The sequence below is a fragment of the Oncorhynchus gorbuscha genome, linkage group LG01, assembly GCF_021184085.1.
Source record: "Oncorhynchus gorbuscha isolate QuinsamMale2020 ecotype Even-year linkage group LG01, OgorEven_v1.0, whole genome shotgun sequence".
NCBI classification, from domain to species: Eukaryota; Metazoa; Chordata; class Actinopteri; order Salmoniformes; family Salmonidae; genus Oncorhynchus; species Oncorhynchus gorbuscha.
Window position 1 is genome coordinate 47,684,605 of NC_060173.1, and position 15,646 is coordinate 47,700,250.

General features: G+C 41.2%; 2 protein-coding genes across 8 annotated transcripts in view; one reads left to right on the forward strand and one right to left on the reverse strand.

The window, feature by feature from the left end:
- The first annotated feature begins 209 nt into the window (after nucleotides 1-209).
- Nucleotides 210-15,598, forward strand: LOC124038785 (mucin-2-like). The gene is given in 5 exon segments (XM_046354852.1): nucleotides 210-480; nucleotides 900-948; nucleotides 10,551-10,712; nucleotides 10,714-11,696; nucleotides 11,757-15,598. Coding segments are annotated over 3 exon segments (3,519 nt in total). The 5' UTR covers nucleotides 210-480; nucleotides 900-948; nucleotides 10,551-10,565; the 3' UTR covers nucleotides 14,146-15,598.
- The window catches only part of LOC124038796 (non-muscle caldesmon-like), a 61,796-nt gene continuing 50,982 nt past the window's right edge, over nucleotides 4,833-15,646 (reverse strand). For 2 of the 7 annotated variants that reach the window (XM_046354866.1, XM_046354861.1), the window contains one exon: nucleotides 4,981-5,399. In XM_046354866.1, the coding sequence (XP_046210822.1) occupies nucleotides 5,377-5,399 (23 nt within the window). In that variant the 3' untranslated portion in view covers nucleotides 4,981-5,376. Of the gene's footprint in view, nucleotides 4,890-4,980; nucleotides 5,400-15,646 lie in introns of those variants that run through there. The other 5 variants (XR_006839426.1, XM_046354865.1, XR_006839410.1 and 2 more) reach the window with 5 other exon arrangements.

Sequence of the window (15,646 nt, forward strand, 5' to 3'; positions counted from 1 at the left end):
CCCTTACAGATATGCGATATCATGAATTTCCCTCTTTAACTGTGTTATGGGTGCCTGATTGGACTGATTTATTAGGCGGACCATGCTGTGCCCTGGCTGGAGCTGTGATTGGTTAACATTTCGGTCGAATTGGCAGAGAAAAGCTTCTTGAGCTGAGCTGGCTCACGCTTTTCTGCAGGGGGCGCCACTCTGAAAGAGTATTTTTCAGAGAGGAGGATCTGGTCGCCACAGCGAGGGGTGGTAATATCTAAGGTGCTATGGCCACCCCCTGACTGGCTGACGGTCGCAGTTAGCGCGCTGTCACGACGGAGCACATTCTGAGCTTAGGGCTCAGATTTTATTTTTGGACTGCCATGGAGACTGGCCCTTCCATTTGTAGGAAGGGGGTATAGTTGCGCTCAACATGAGCCTTCCGGTCTGACACTCCGGGCTGGGACAAGCAGGCAGCAGCCGGCCGACCCCCAAGCAGCAGTCACACAGGTAAATACACTACAATTTCTTTTCGACAGCTCGTAGTAATGTGTTTATGCTATTGGCTGGGTGGTAGAGCACTGAGACAGGTGTTAGAGCTGTTGAAGCCAGCCCCCAGGAGGCTGTACTGTATACTGTAGCCCCATTATGGCTAAAACTATTTGACATGTCTTCAAAGAGCAAAGGGATTTTCGATGCAATGTTAAAGCTTTGTATTTCGGGTGTTGCATTCCAGGAGTCATAACTGGAACGAGATAGTATCATGGTTAAAACAATAATGGTTTATGTTCTGATACTCCTACACTACTTGCATATGTTAACCTATGAACATATAACACACAGGGTGGTAGAATGTTTATTGTTGAAGTACATGCTGGTACAGTGTTTTAAGTTGAATCTGTAAATGTTTTTGCTTTTTCAAATGTAAGGGGACTCCCCTGTCCGGGCGTGTTTGTCAACTGTAGTAAGCATTACCTGGTAAGCTCAATGCTGTTATATTTTTTTTATAACTTTACTGATCATGTGCTCATAAACTAAATGCATGTGCATGTTTTTAGGGGTAGGGGATAGGAGATTTTTCTTCCCACCTAAGGTGGACAACCAAAAGCCATTGTATGATGCATGGCTATTATTACCCTTTCCTCTTTTGAACTTGCATCTTGGAGGTGCTCCAAAAGCCTAACCTACCAGAGCCTTAAAAGGATGACCTCCTCTCATGTATCAGGAGGCAGGTCCAGTCTCTGTTACTGTAGCAGAGTGGCCGCTTTAAAACATGATCAGTAGTGGCCTACATTTGAGTTTGACTACTAGCAGAGGCCTCAAACAGCCATATTCAACTGGTGGACCGCGGTCCGGATCCGGAACATGGACCGCGTGTACTGACTTGAACTCAGTCGGGCTTTCAACTTAATGCTGCTGAAAGTTGTAGTAGTGGAATGCACATGGTGCAATTTCGAAATTTGGTAGTGTATAATCAGTTTTCCTCTTGTCATGTCATTAACTGACAGACCATAGAGAGCTATTTCTAACATGTCAAAAATATAGAGTTGATCAATTACTAGCCCATGTTAGCTAGGTAGGTAAGTTAGGCTAACCAGCTAGGCTAACCAGCTATCTAAATCTTGTAGTTATCATGGCCATATTATGTGCCCAGGGGCCTCGACATGTCAAGACGTGTAGAATTGCAGGAAATGTGCTTTAAAACTGCACACTTTTCTCTCCGCCCCATGGCAAAATAGGTAGAATTGTAGCAAATTAGCTTCAAAACTAGTTAGGGATAGGCGGGACGCAAATGTCTCAACTGGCCAATTGCCAGGGAAAGTGCAGAACGCCAAATTCAAATGAAATACTATCAAATGCAAAATTTCATTAAATCACACATGTAAGATACTCAATTAAAGCTACACTTGTTGTGAATCCAGCCAACATGTCAGACTTTAAAAATGCTTTTCGGCGAAAGCATAAGAAGCTATTATCTGATAGCCTGCACCATCTGCCCCAGCAGTAAACAAAGGAGTTAGCATATTTCAACCCTGCAGGCGCTACACAAAACGCTGAAATAAAATATAAAACATGCATTACCTTTGACAAGCTTCTTTTGTTGGCACTCCAATATGTCCCATAAACATCACAAAAGGTCCTTTTGTTCGATTAATTCCGTCCATATATATCCAAAATGTCCATTTCTAAAGCGCGTTTGATCCAGAAAAAAAACTGCTTACAAAAAATGCAACGTCACTACAAAATATTTCAAAAGTTGCCTATAAACTTTGACAAAATATTTCAAACTACTTTTGGTATACAACTTTAGGTATTTTTAAACATTAATAATCGATCAAATTGTAGACGGGGCAATCTGTGTTCAATACAGGAATGAAAACAAACCGGCGCCACTTTTCACATCTTGCGCATCTCACAAAAGTGTACCCAGTTCCTAGTTGGCCTACTTCTTCATTGCACAAAGGAATAACCTCAACCAAATTCCAAAGACTGGTGACATCCAGTGGAAGCGGTAGGAACTGAAAACAGGTCCCTAAGAAATATCCCTTGGCAATAACAGCCAGGGAACAGAGAGAGGCAAAAAAATAATTCTGAACAGTTAGTCCTCGGGGTTTTGCCTGCTACATAAGTTCTGTTATACTCACAGACATGATTCAAACAGTTTTAGAAACTTCAGTGTTTTCTATCTAAATATATGATATGCATATCTTATATTATTGGCATGAGTAGCAGGAAGTTGAAATTGGGCATGCTATTTATCAAAAAGTGAAAATTCTGACCCCTAGCCTAAAGAATGGCAAACATTTTGTCTATGATCAACGAGAGGGGTGTAAACAGTTTTAACAGTTTGGGGTCACATGGGTTGCGAGCAGTTTTTTTTCTCAATACACCAATAATAGACAATATCCATCCGGACCTTTGCCACCTAGGACATTTGTGTGACCGTACCTTCTCAAATAGTAGTTTAGTGTCCCTGGCCTAAATCATACAAACCTACATAAAAAAAAATATTTAAGTAAAAAGGTATTTGATGTGCCATTATACATGCAATTTCCATTATTAAACAAGACAGAAGGTTGTGAGAGATAAATAACTTTTGAACTTTAAAAGGTTTACAGCCATCAAGGTTTAAAAAAGATACGGGTCAAGATCTTCCAATTATATCATTTGTTTACTGTGCACAAAAAAACTATGACCTACTCAAATGGCCATGACCAATGATCAACATTCACTTTCACTCTCAATCAATACTTGGACCTGTAGGTTGCAGGCCAAGTATGGCTGCCAGTCAGACCTCACACTGTCACAGTATCTAACTGCCCAGACCTCATAGTGTCACAGTAATACATAATATAAAAACATGTAATATACCAGCAACATAGTTTTTGGTATATTTGATCTTTATTGGTAATTTGTACAGTAAACCCACAGGCACAAGTGTCAGTGTCTTCACACATTACTTTGCCTTGTTGTTATGTACAGTACAGTAATTAGACCAATATATGCTCTTAGGTTCTATCTGATATCCATAAGCAGCCCCTCAGGTATTTTCTCGGCTATTGATTTACTGTCCTCGTCGAGTGAAAGTGATGCACCCTGCCTGTACAGGACATGACTGAGCATCTATAGAAGGGAGCAGGTGATCAGCTGCCCTCCTCTCTACTCTCTGCCTAAAATTAGGCCAAGGAACCTTCCAGTATCAGCTGTGAGGCCTTAATTGCAGGGAGTGTTAAACTTGACTACCCTCCTTCACTTTCCACTCACTACACTACTACCTAGGATAGGTTAAGTAATCCCTCTCACCCCACCCCCCTAAGTTTTAGATGCACTATTGTTAAGTGACTGTCCCACTGGATGTCATAAGGTGAATGCACCAATTTGTAAGTCGCTCTGGATAAGAGCGTCTGCTAAATGACTTAAATGTAATGTAAATGTAACTACGCCTCTTTATCCTCTGCAAATGGCAGTTGTCTAGCTGCGTAAAATGTACTGAACAAAATGCTACGAACCAAATACATACATCATCATATAAAATGCTTTATTTCATGTCAGAAACAAATAGGTTTAAGGTAAAGAAAGTTTTAACACAAAAAAAGCAGAAATCATAATATTGTCACATTAGTAGCATAAGTAAGGATGTGAAAAATCCCAGTGTGCATCACTGGAAACAGAATCATGGTTAAATGGCAGGATGAAATGTTAGTATGTGTGAAATAAAGTGGAAATAATATGACAGACAATCAATGTTCTCTTACCAGGTTATTCAGTTACCAAAAAACAATTTGGCATTTCAATGCAGAATTTTATGCATAAAAAAAAGAGATGAATCGCTTAAAAGCCAGTGTAGCCTAGTGTTTAACACCTTATTCATGCTGATGTCTGGATAATCTCTGTGCTCAAATAAATGCCAGAGGAAAAACACATTTTTTAAACATAATATTACAAATAACGGGCTCAGTGACTAAACTTCCCAAACCTGGAAATATGACAAAGAGTTACCATTTCATATTCTAAGCTTGGGTTTTATGTTCCTTTCTGTATTTCCAACATACATGTACTGTAAATGCATTCACCTAATACTTTTCAATGGCATAAACAAAGAAGAGAAACAACCATTGAGTAAAAAACAAACATTCATACTGTATATACATAAACATATGTGGCATATACTTTTGACAAGTAACCAAATATACACCGAGTGTACAAAACATTAAGGACACCTTCCTAACATTAATCCCTCCCCACACACACAATTTTGCCCTCAGAACTTTCTCAAGTTGTCGGGGCATGGACTCTACAAGGTGTCAAAAGCGTTTCACAGGGATACTGGCCCATGTTGACTCCAATGCTGCCCACAGTTGTGTCAAGTTGGCTGGATGTCCTTTGTGTGGTGGACCATTCTTGATACACACCAGAAACTGTTGAGCGTGAAAAACACAGGAACGTTGCAGTACTTGACACAAACCGGTGCGTGAATGGCACACACACAATACATGTCTAAATTGTCTTGAGGCTTAAACATCCTTCTTTAATGTGTCTCCTCCCCTTAATCTACACCTATGGAAGTGACTTAAACAAGTGACATCAATAAGGGGTCATAGCATTCACCTGGATTCATCTGGTCAGTCTATGTCACGGAAACAGAAGATGTTTTGTACATGTCTGGAGATGAAATGGAATTGGGGAGTTCTCATTGCTTTGTACAATCTGAATATACAGACACACAGAACAAAGCAACAGCTAACCATTTTTAAAAGTTCTCTAAAGTTACCTACTAAAGGTGGTAGGAAAGGTATAAAGGTATACTACTTCAGGATATTATCACAGGGTTGCCTGACAAGCAAACGGTGTTGTTGAAGTTCATACCGTCTTGAGAAGAAAGTCTTTGCCACCAACACATGTTTTTCAATATTCACCATGGGGTAGGTCTGAAAAAGAAATAAAAAAGTATTCAGATGTTTGTTTACCAATGGTGTGTTGATTATGTTTTTGATGGTCAATGAATAAGTCAGCCACGGATCTACACTCTTAGAAAAAAAGGGTTCCAAAAGGGTTATTTGCAGAGGGACCAGGGTTTGGAAGACGAAGGTTCTTTGGAAGGCAAGGTTCGACATAGAATCCTTCTGATTTTGAATAAGCTTTTTATTGTATTTTTCTTTCTTTCTGTAGTGACTTGAGCGTTAGTGTTTACCTCAGTGTTTAAACCTGAACCCTGTAAAACTGTAAAATGCCTTCGGAAAGTATTCAGACCCCTTGACTTTTTCCACATTTTGTTACGTTACAGCCTTATTCTAAAATGGATTACATTATTTTCTCCCCCCATCAATCAACACACAATAACCCATAATGACAAAGCAAAAACAGGGTTCTAGAAATGTTTGCTAATTCAATAAAATAAAATAGACAGAAATTCCTTATTTACATAAGTATTCAGACCCTTTGCTATGAGACTCGAAATTGAGCTCAGGTGCATCCTGTTTCCATTTATCACCCTTGAGATGTTTCTGCAACGTTATTGGAGTCCACCTGTGTTAAATTCAATTGAATGGACATGATTTGCAAAGGCACACACCTGTCTATATAAGGTCCCACAGTTGATAGTGCATGTCAGAGAAAAAAACAAGCCATGAGGTTGAAGGAAGTGTCCGTAGAGCTCAGAGACAGTGTTGTGTTGAGGCACAGATCTGGGGGAGGGTAAAGGTCCCCAAGAACACAGTGGCCTCCATCATTCTTAATTGGAAGAAGTTTGGAACCACCCAGACTCTTCCTGAGGCCTCCCGAGTGGCACAGTGGTCTAAGGCACTACATCGCATTGCTAGAGGTGTCACTGCAGATCCGGGTTTGATCCCGGGCTGTGTCGGAGCCGGCCGATATGCAGCATTTACGGTGGATGCAGTCTCCTCTAAAGCGGGAACATTGCCTTTAAATTTCAGTATGCTGAACTTCTGCAACGTAGATTGAATAGAGCCCTAATTATGTAAAGAGGTAAATTAACACTCAGTGGTGTAAAATAACCCCATGTGTTGGTGTGTTGGAGTGAGATTGTGTTATTTTTACTATGTGCTGAGTAAAACACTCAAAACCATGCCCATTATTATCATATTTTCCAGCATGCTCTACAGCAGGTCGATTTTTAGAATTGTTTGCCTAACTATCTGTGTTATTGCATGTACAATTATTGACTGATCTTATGCCACATAAAGATTAATAACATAGGTTTTTCTAAACTAATCCAATCTGTTAGTAGCAAGAATTATTGCACTCGTTACTGAGATGGTTGTTCCAGTTTAGATGGTTTAGGTAGTCTCATATATACATTTTCCCTACCCTGGCAGTCATTCTGAAAGCAGGATGCAAGTGAGTAAAAACAACTCTGGTCAATGTCCACACCTGTGGAAATCTAATTAGCATAATAAAAAAATCCCCATAAAAATCTGTCAGTTTAAATCTAGAGATATCGCAATCCACCGCATCCGACTATGTCGCACTTCTGCATCTGCGGTGAAAGGTGACAGAGCTAGAGTGGTGTTTTGTCAGACCATGAGACCCGAAAATGGTTTTTCTCACAAAATCATCTGTAGTTTCCAAACGGTTTGGCCTACAAACTATACTGAACAAAAATATAAACGCAACATGCAATAATTTCAACAATTTTACCGAGTTACATTTCATTTCAGGAAATCAGTCAATTGAAATAATTTAATTAGGCCCTAATCTATGGATTTCATATGACTGTGCAGTGGCGCAACCATGGGTGGGCCTAGCAGGGCATAGGGTCACCCACTTGGGAGCTAGGCCCACCCACAGGGTAGCCAGGCCCAGCCAATCAGAATGATTTTTTCCCCACGAAAGGGATTTATTACAGACAGAAATGTTCTTGTTTCATCAGTTGTCTGGTCTCAGACAATCCTGCAAGGGAAGAAGCCGGATGTGGAAGTCCTGGGCTGGCTTGGTTACACTTGGTCTGCGTGAGGCCGGTTGGATGGACAGCCAAATTCTCTAAAACAACGGAGGCGGCTTATGGTAGAGAAATTAACATTAAAATCTCTGCCAACAGTTCTTGTGGACATTCCTGCAGTCAGCATGCCAATTGCACTCTTCCTTAAGGCTTGAGAGATCTGTGGCATTGTGTTGTGTGACAAAACTGCACATTTTACAGTGGCCTTTTATTGTCCCCAGTAGAAGGTGCACCTGTGTAATGATCATGCTGTTTAATCAGTTCTTTGATGTGCCACACCTGTCAGATGGATGGATTATCCTGGCAAAGGAGAAATTCTCACTAACAGGAATGTAAACTCATTTGTGCCAAAAAATTTGACAAATCATTTTTGGGATCTTTTATTTGAGCTCATGAAACATGGGACCAACACATTACATATTGCGTTTATATTTTTGTTCGGTATATTATGACCACTCTATGGAACATGATGGTGTTCTCCGTTTTGTTCTATGACTCCTTTTTGCCCACAAGGGTCTTGGGACTTGTCTGAAGTTGGTACAGTTGATCTTGTAGCATCTGAACAGTATGGGCTACACACTACTATGTGTAAAGGTGAGACTCTCACGAACATGTACATGTTGGGTGTTTAGTGCCAAAAACAGGGGGTTAAAAACATGTTAAAAAAATATGTAACAAATGTTTCCTGATCTTTCTTACAGTGCCATACGAAAGTATTCACCCCCCTTCGCATTTCTCCTATTTTGTTGCCTTAAAACCTGAAATTAAAATATAATTAAATATAATTTTTTTTAATCATTTGATTTGCACAACATGCCTACCATTTTGAAGATACAAAATGAAAAAGAAATTGTGAAACAAACAAGAAATAAGACAAAAAACAGAAAACTTGAGCGTGCATAACTATTCACCCCCCCAAAGTCAATACTTTGTAGGGCCACATTTTGCAGAAATTACAGCTGCAAGTCTCTTGGGATATGTCTATATAAGCTTGGCACATCTAGCCACTGGGATTTCTGCCCATTCTTCAAGGCAAAACTGCTCCAACTCCTTCAAGTTGGATGGGTTCCTGCTGGTGTACAGCAATCTATAAGTCATACCATAGATTCTCAATTGGATTGAGGTCTGGACTTTGACGAGGCCATTCCAAAACATTTAAATGTTTCCCCTTAAACCACTCGATAGTTGCTTTAGCAGTATGTTTAGGATCATTGTCCTGCTGAAAGGTGAACCACCGTCCCAGTCTCAAATCTCTGGAAGACTGAAACAGGTTTCCCTCAATAATTTCCCCGTATCTAGCGCCATCCATCAATCCTTCAAATCTGAGCAATTTCCCAGTCTCTGCTGATGACAAGAATCCCCACAGCATGGTGCTGCCACCACCATGCTTCACTGTGGGGATGCTTTTCTTGGGGTGATGAGAGGTCTTGGGTTTGTGCCAGACATAGCGTTTTTCTTGATTGCCAAAAAGCTAAATTTGAGTCTCATCTGAACAGCGTACCCTCTTCCATATGTTTGGGGAGTCTCCCACATGCCTTTTGGCGAACACCAAACGTTTTTGCTGATTTTTTTTCTCTAAGCAATGGCTTTTTTCTGGCCACACTTCCGTCAAGCCCAGCTCTGTGGATTGTAGGGCATAAAGTTGTCCTATGGAAAGGTACTCCAATTTCCGCTATGGAGCTTTGCAGCTCCTTCAGGGTTATCTGTGGTCTCTTTGTTGCCTCTCTGATTAATGCCCTCCTTGCCTGGTCCGTGAGTTTTGGTGGGCGGCCCTCTCTTGGCAGGTTTGTTGTGGTGCCATATTCTTCCCATTTTTTTAATAATGGATTTAATGGTGCTCCGAGGGATGTTCAAAGTTTCTGATATTTTTTTTTATAACCCAACCATGATCTGTATTTCTCCACAACTTTGTTCTTGACCTGTTTGGAGGGCTTCTTGGTCTCCTTGGCCCCTTGCTTAGTGGTGTTGCAGACTCTGGGGCCATTCAGAACAGGTGTATATATACTGAGATCATCTGACAGATCATGACACTTAGATTGCACACAGGTGGACTTTATTTAATTAACCAGATCTTTTTTAGGGGCTTCATAGCAAAGGGGGTGAATACACATGCACACACCACTTTTCAATTTTTTTGAAACAAGTAATATTTTTTATTTCACTTCACCAATTTGGACTATTGGACTATTTAGGACTATTTTGTGTATGTCCATTACATGAAATCCAAATAAAAATACATTTAAATTACAGGTTGTAATGCAACAAAATAGGAAAAACGCCAAGGGGGTGAATACTTTTGCAAGGCACTGTATATTGCTCAGATATAGGACAAACACTTCAGAACAAACCTCCTTTAGATTTTTTTGGGGGGGACTATCTGTTGTTCCATGTAGTGAATCTGTTAATCAATGCGTTTGTATGGACTAATAGCAGTAAGGCCCAACATTTTTTTCATTAAAAATAATTGTTTTATAACACCACCACTGTGGCCCTCAAAGAAAGGCATTATGGTATGTGTTATGTATTGTAAATACTAATATGGCTGGTGGAACCATTCAGAGGGTTCTAGGAAGAAGATAAGGGTTCTTGGTAGAACACTTCATAGGCGGTTTTAGGAAGGATCTTAAGATAATAAAAGGGTTCTTCATAGAACCATTTATAAAAGGTTCTAGGAAGAACCCATCACAGAGGGTTCTAGGTAGAACCCTACGCAAAATGAAGAACCCTATATGGTTCTATTTAGCACCTTTTTTTCTAAGTGTGTATACCATGGGCCGAGATGGGGGTAGAGAGCAGCTCTAAGGGGCTGTTGAATTTGGGGGTAGAGAGCAGCTCTAAGGGGCTGTTGAATTTGGGGGTGGAGAGCAGCTCTAAGGATACATTGAATTTGGGGGTGGAGAGCAGCTCTCAGGATACGTTGAATTTGGGGGTGGAGAGCACCTCTAAGGAGATGTTGGATTTGGGGGTGAAGAGCAGCTCTAAGGAGATGTTGGATTTGGAGGTGGAGAGCATCTCTAAGGAGGGTTGAATTGATTGTAAACTGCCCTTTTTCTTCTAACACAATACCGTATCATTGATAACCAAAGAAATATTCCTCACACTGTCTTATATTCTTTTCAGGGGGGTTAAACTGCTCATGGCTGCCAGTTATAACAATGTCACTGAACCAGGCCTGCTGTCCCAGCAGTACCCTCCAGCTCTACTGCCCAAGCCTGGCAAGGAAAATGTTAGACTCCAGAAACTACTCAAGAAAACAGAGAAAAAAATCAAGAAAAAAGCTTCCCCCTGAAACGGCAAAGACACCAGTCCCTTTCCGCTCAAACCTCTCCCCTGTGAATGAAGCAAGCCCTGACTTGGAACACAGTGATCACTCAACCCCTCCTAAAACCCCAGAGGCACCCTTCTACACACAGCACCCCAGATTCGCTGTCAGGCCAGCCTATCGGCATGTGCCATCCCCTTACCCGCAACAACAAGGAGCCACTTTTGGTGGTACAACAAGGTTCTCCCCAAAGCCATATGCTGCTCCAGGACCCACCTTCCCCCAGCATGTGGCCCCACTCTACACATTTACTCCAACAACCCCATCACCCATTCCAGGGCCAGTCTCACATGCAGTGGCACCCACAACGCCTGTGCCAACTTCCTCTGTGCCTGAAGTGACAATCACAACTGCTGCTCAAATTGCACCTCCAGTCCCTGCTCCAGTTGCTCTTGTCACAGTCACTTCTGCTGCCACACAACCTACTCTGCGACTAGCCCCAGTAGTAATACACCGCAAAAGTCCAAGTCCACGGTTTAAAGCTACCGAAGCTACACTAAAAGCACCCAAACCGATGTTTGATGTCCGTCAAATTCGTGTATATACTGCATCTAAGTCCCCCCTGCATGATTACACTGGTAAGACATTTACTGCAGACACATTACCTCGGAGTAGAACACCCACACCAGACATCAGAAGGGTAATAACACCAACAGCTGAAATCAGGAGTGCAACACCGGCATCTGAAGTGAAAAGCAATTTAACTTTGACATCAGAAATCAAAAGAGTTGCAACGTCTAAAATGAATCAAGGTACAACGCCGACATCGGAAATCAAAATCATTTTAACACCGACACCTGAAATCCAAAGGAGTGCAACACCTACATCTGGGGTAAAAAGAGGTTTAACGTCCAGACCTGAAATCCAAAGGAGTGCAACGCCTACATCTGGGGTAAAAAGAGGTTTATCGTCCAGACCTGAAATCCAAAGGAGTGCAACGCCTACATCTGGGGTAAAAAGAGGTTTATCGTTCAGACCTGAAATCCAAAGGAGTGCAACGCCTACATCTGAAGTGAAAAGAGCTAAAACGCCAACGAATGACTTTTTAACACCAAGAACTAATTTAGGTCGACCTAAGACACCCTCATATCGTGTGTCCCGTGCCAAAACACCTGTTTTTGAAATATCAAGACCCAACCCACTTTTATTTGCTGTCTCACCCATTACTATAGATGCACATAGATCTAAAACACCAACACCTGGTTCTAATTCTGCCAATCCATCTTTGTCTGGTTCTCAAAATCTGCCAATGTCTGAGCCTTCAACATCACCATCAACTAGTCAGGGTGCAAGAACTCCAAATGGGGAAGTGACACCAAAAGAGACTCCTACACCTAAATCACCTCCTGAAAACACTTTAAAACCAGAGGCTCATCGACAAAAAGCTCTAATAGGTGAGTCTACCAGACCAAAGACCTCTACAGCTTCATTAGACTATCAAAGACCAAAGACCCCAACAAATGTCACACCAACTCCTACAGAACCCTCATATCAAAGACCCAAGACTCTAACCAAAGAAACACTAAAGCCTACAGCACCCTCATATGGGTACCAAAGACCCAATACTCCAACAATTATCACACTAAAGCCTACTGCACCCTTCTATCAAAGACCCAAGACTCCAACAAAAAAAACACTAGAGCCTACAGAACCCTCATATGGGTACCAAAGACCCAAGACTCCAACCAAAGACACATCAAAATCTACAGCACCCTCAGATGGGTATCAAAGGCCCAAGACTCCAACCAATGAGACACCAAAGCCTACTGCACCATCATATGGATATCAAATTCCCAAGACACCCTCGAATGAAGAGCCTAAACCAATGACTCCAACAATCGGGTATCAAAGGTCAACAACACCTGTAGTTGGGTATCAAAGACCACAACCACCAGCAGGTTATCAAAGACCAAAGACTCCCACAGCTGGGGTATCATCCATTGGATTTCAAAGGCCCAATACACCAACATATATGGCCCCTAAATCAACCCATACATATTATGGGTTGACTCCTGCTGCATATGTTGCCCATGGTGGAATCCAACGTGTCTCACCTTCATTCGGCATATCCAGGTCTAAGACGCATGCTCTAGAGGAATCTAAAACCACAACGCAAGGGTTGGAAGCATCTAACATACCTACCCAAGAGTTACTTGTAAAAACACATCCTTTGCCCATGGTGTCCAACCAGGAAGCATCCTCCAAGGATAAAATCCCTTTAAATGAGGCCATAATATCCACGACTCCAGCAGATAAGCTTCTGCCTCCAATCATTGTTGTTACACAAGCTGAAGATGTCTCAGAACCAAGCGTATCCACAGCTGTAACCAGCAAAATGGCAACTCCTGTTTCAGAAACACCAAAGGTTAAAACTGTGGCCAACACAAGACCATGGGCTAAATCTCCAACACCCGGGGCTAAGAAACCAGAGGTTAAAACCCCAACTTATGGAGTCATCCCAAAACCCAAGACACCCACCACAGAAACCCAACACCCTGTGCCTTCTGCTGAAAACAAAGATGCCAGCAAGACAATATCTCCTGTCTCAAAAACAGAATCTCCTGTGGCTAAAGCCAGGGTACAACAAGAAGAGTTAAAGGAATCACCAGAGCCTAAAATGCCCACCAAAGCAATCTCTGAGTCTAAACCAGCAGGGACAAAGCCGACTACTTCTTCTCCACTTGGAAAGAGCTCAGCTCCTGAGAAGCCTTTGGTGGCTGTTCAGTCTCCGGCTAAGTCAAAGGATAACCAAGAAGCCCAACCTGAAAAGGTGGTGTCAGCTCCAACCACACCATCAACAGAGAAGGAAGAGGGAAAAGACTCTTTCCCAGCAGCTGCACCCCTTCTTAAAGTGATCCAAAAGCCAAAGGGCATGATGAAGTCTAAACTCAGTGGTTGGTCACGGCTGAAGAAGCATATGGTGGTGGAAGAAGAACCACCTACATCCCCAGAATCAAATCTTATGAAAGGCACCGCAAAGGGAGCTGAGCAGGAGGGAGTTGAAGCGAAAACGGATGAAACGGTGTCATTTAAAGACATGGTGGCAGCTGTAACAGCTGACGATCCTCCCAAGGTAGCAAAGAAGTGGGATTCTCTTCTCTTTGATATGTTCTCCTCTAAAGAGAAGATTATGCAGGTGATTGAAGCTAGCAAAAGTGAGGAGGAGAAAAAAGAGCAGCCAAAGGATGCACCAAAAGAAATTCCATCCTTTGCCCATCGTCTGCCTGTCCTCCTTTTCAGCCCAAAGTTTGATGCCAAAAGGCTAAGAGAGGCTGCATCAAGGCCACTTACAAAAATTTTGACAGTGTTTGAGATGGGTCTCATAGGGCGTAAAAATAAAGATGAGGAACCAAAAGACTTTAACAGAACAGCTAGAGGGTTCACCTGTCCTTAACCCATGTCTCTTTGGACTGGTAAAAATTAAACAGAAGAACATTTTGAAAAATTCTGTTAAATGTTTTGTGTACAGGTGTAGACATATTAGTCATAATGTACAGGTCCTGTGTAATAGTCTCTCTGCTTGACACAGGGTACAATATTTAAGACGGTCTCTCAGAGAATGTGGTCTGAACTTCACATCTGACTACGTTACAGATGTGTCTGAATGTCTCTTTCTCTGACAGTATGAAAATATTACCTTGAAAATCAGAGCAGAAGGAAAAATATATTTTTGTCTTAAAGGAATTCAGACATCTCGTGAGATTAAAATGTACAAAGATTAAGTAAATCTCAGAGCTTATTTTTTGTCCACTGTTAAACCATGATAGGAGAATGAATGACTTTTGCAGACCACTACCTACTGAAAACTAGACTGAACAGTATATTGATGTAGGATTTGGTTATCGGAAGAAATCTGACTCCAGGGGATTCAGAGTACGTAACCAAATAAGGATGAAAAAAGGAAGAGAGGATGAAGGTAGAAGGAGTGTATATTTCTCCAAATGGTGCTATTTCCGTACGTTTTTCAAATACACTTTAGATATTCAGGCGCTTCTTAGAAGTTAGAATGTTTGATTACACTACATATGCTAATGCCAGCTTTGCCATCTTCCTTTTTAGGAGTACAGGTCATTGAGAGTGTTATTTGAGATCTTGGGTTGCTAACTCCTGGAGGATGAGGAAGCTATATGAAGGAAGTGTTTAACCTTTGGCATGGATGGATGAGGGGTCAGGGGGAGGTCTTGTGGGATATGGAGGCAAGTGATGATAAATGCGAAGAAAAATGTATACAGTAAGTACTTAGGGCAGATTCCTAATTTGAGATCCACGAATTTCCCAATTGACATCAATGCAGGATTAACGTGAAAGTTAAATTTAGCATGTTTCACAGAGGTTTCAAATATGCAGCTGTCAAACGGGGTACCCAGAATAGTCAAGAGCTGAGAGTGACATTTAACCTTAAGGTTCTCTAGATTTGTCAGCTTGTTATTGATGCTTTACGTTTGTGTTTCATGCATGGACTATATAAAAAGATTAAGAACATTATCTCCTATTGACAGAGTGATGTTCAACCGTTTTGCAATCCGATGTTTATCTGTATAAGTGTACAGTAAATGTTATTTTCTATATATTTTTGATAAAAGAGAGAAGAAAAAAAACTTGAATAGGAAAAAGCTGATTTTGGTTTATGTTTGACATAGAAAGTTCATCTTGATCTACAGAATGAAATAGAGAAAATGTATTCTGTAGTGAAGATAATGGTCAGAGCAAGGTCAAGGGCAAAGCTATTGCCCTTTTGGTGTTTGATCAAATAAATATTATTAAATTGTAGCTGGTATTTTGTCTATAATTGTTGGTTTTTATCTGCAGGACCAGCAGAATAAAAAGGTGTTTTTTGCCTAAGAAAATATGAGTTATTATTGGACTACTCATGGTAATTACAGTAATGTTTTAAA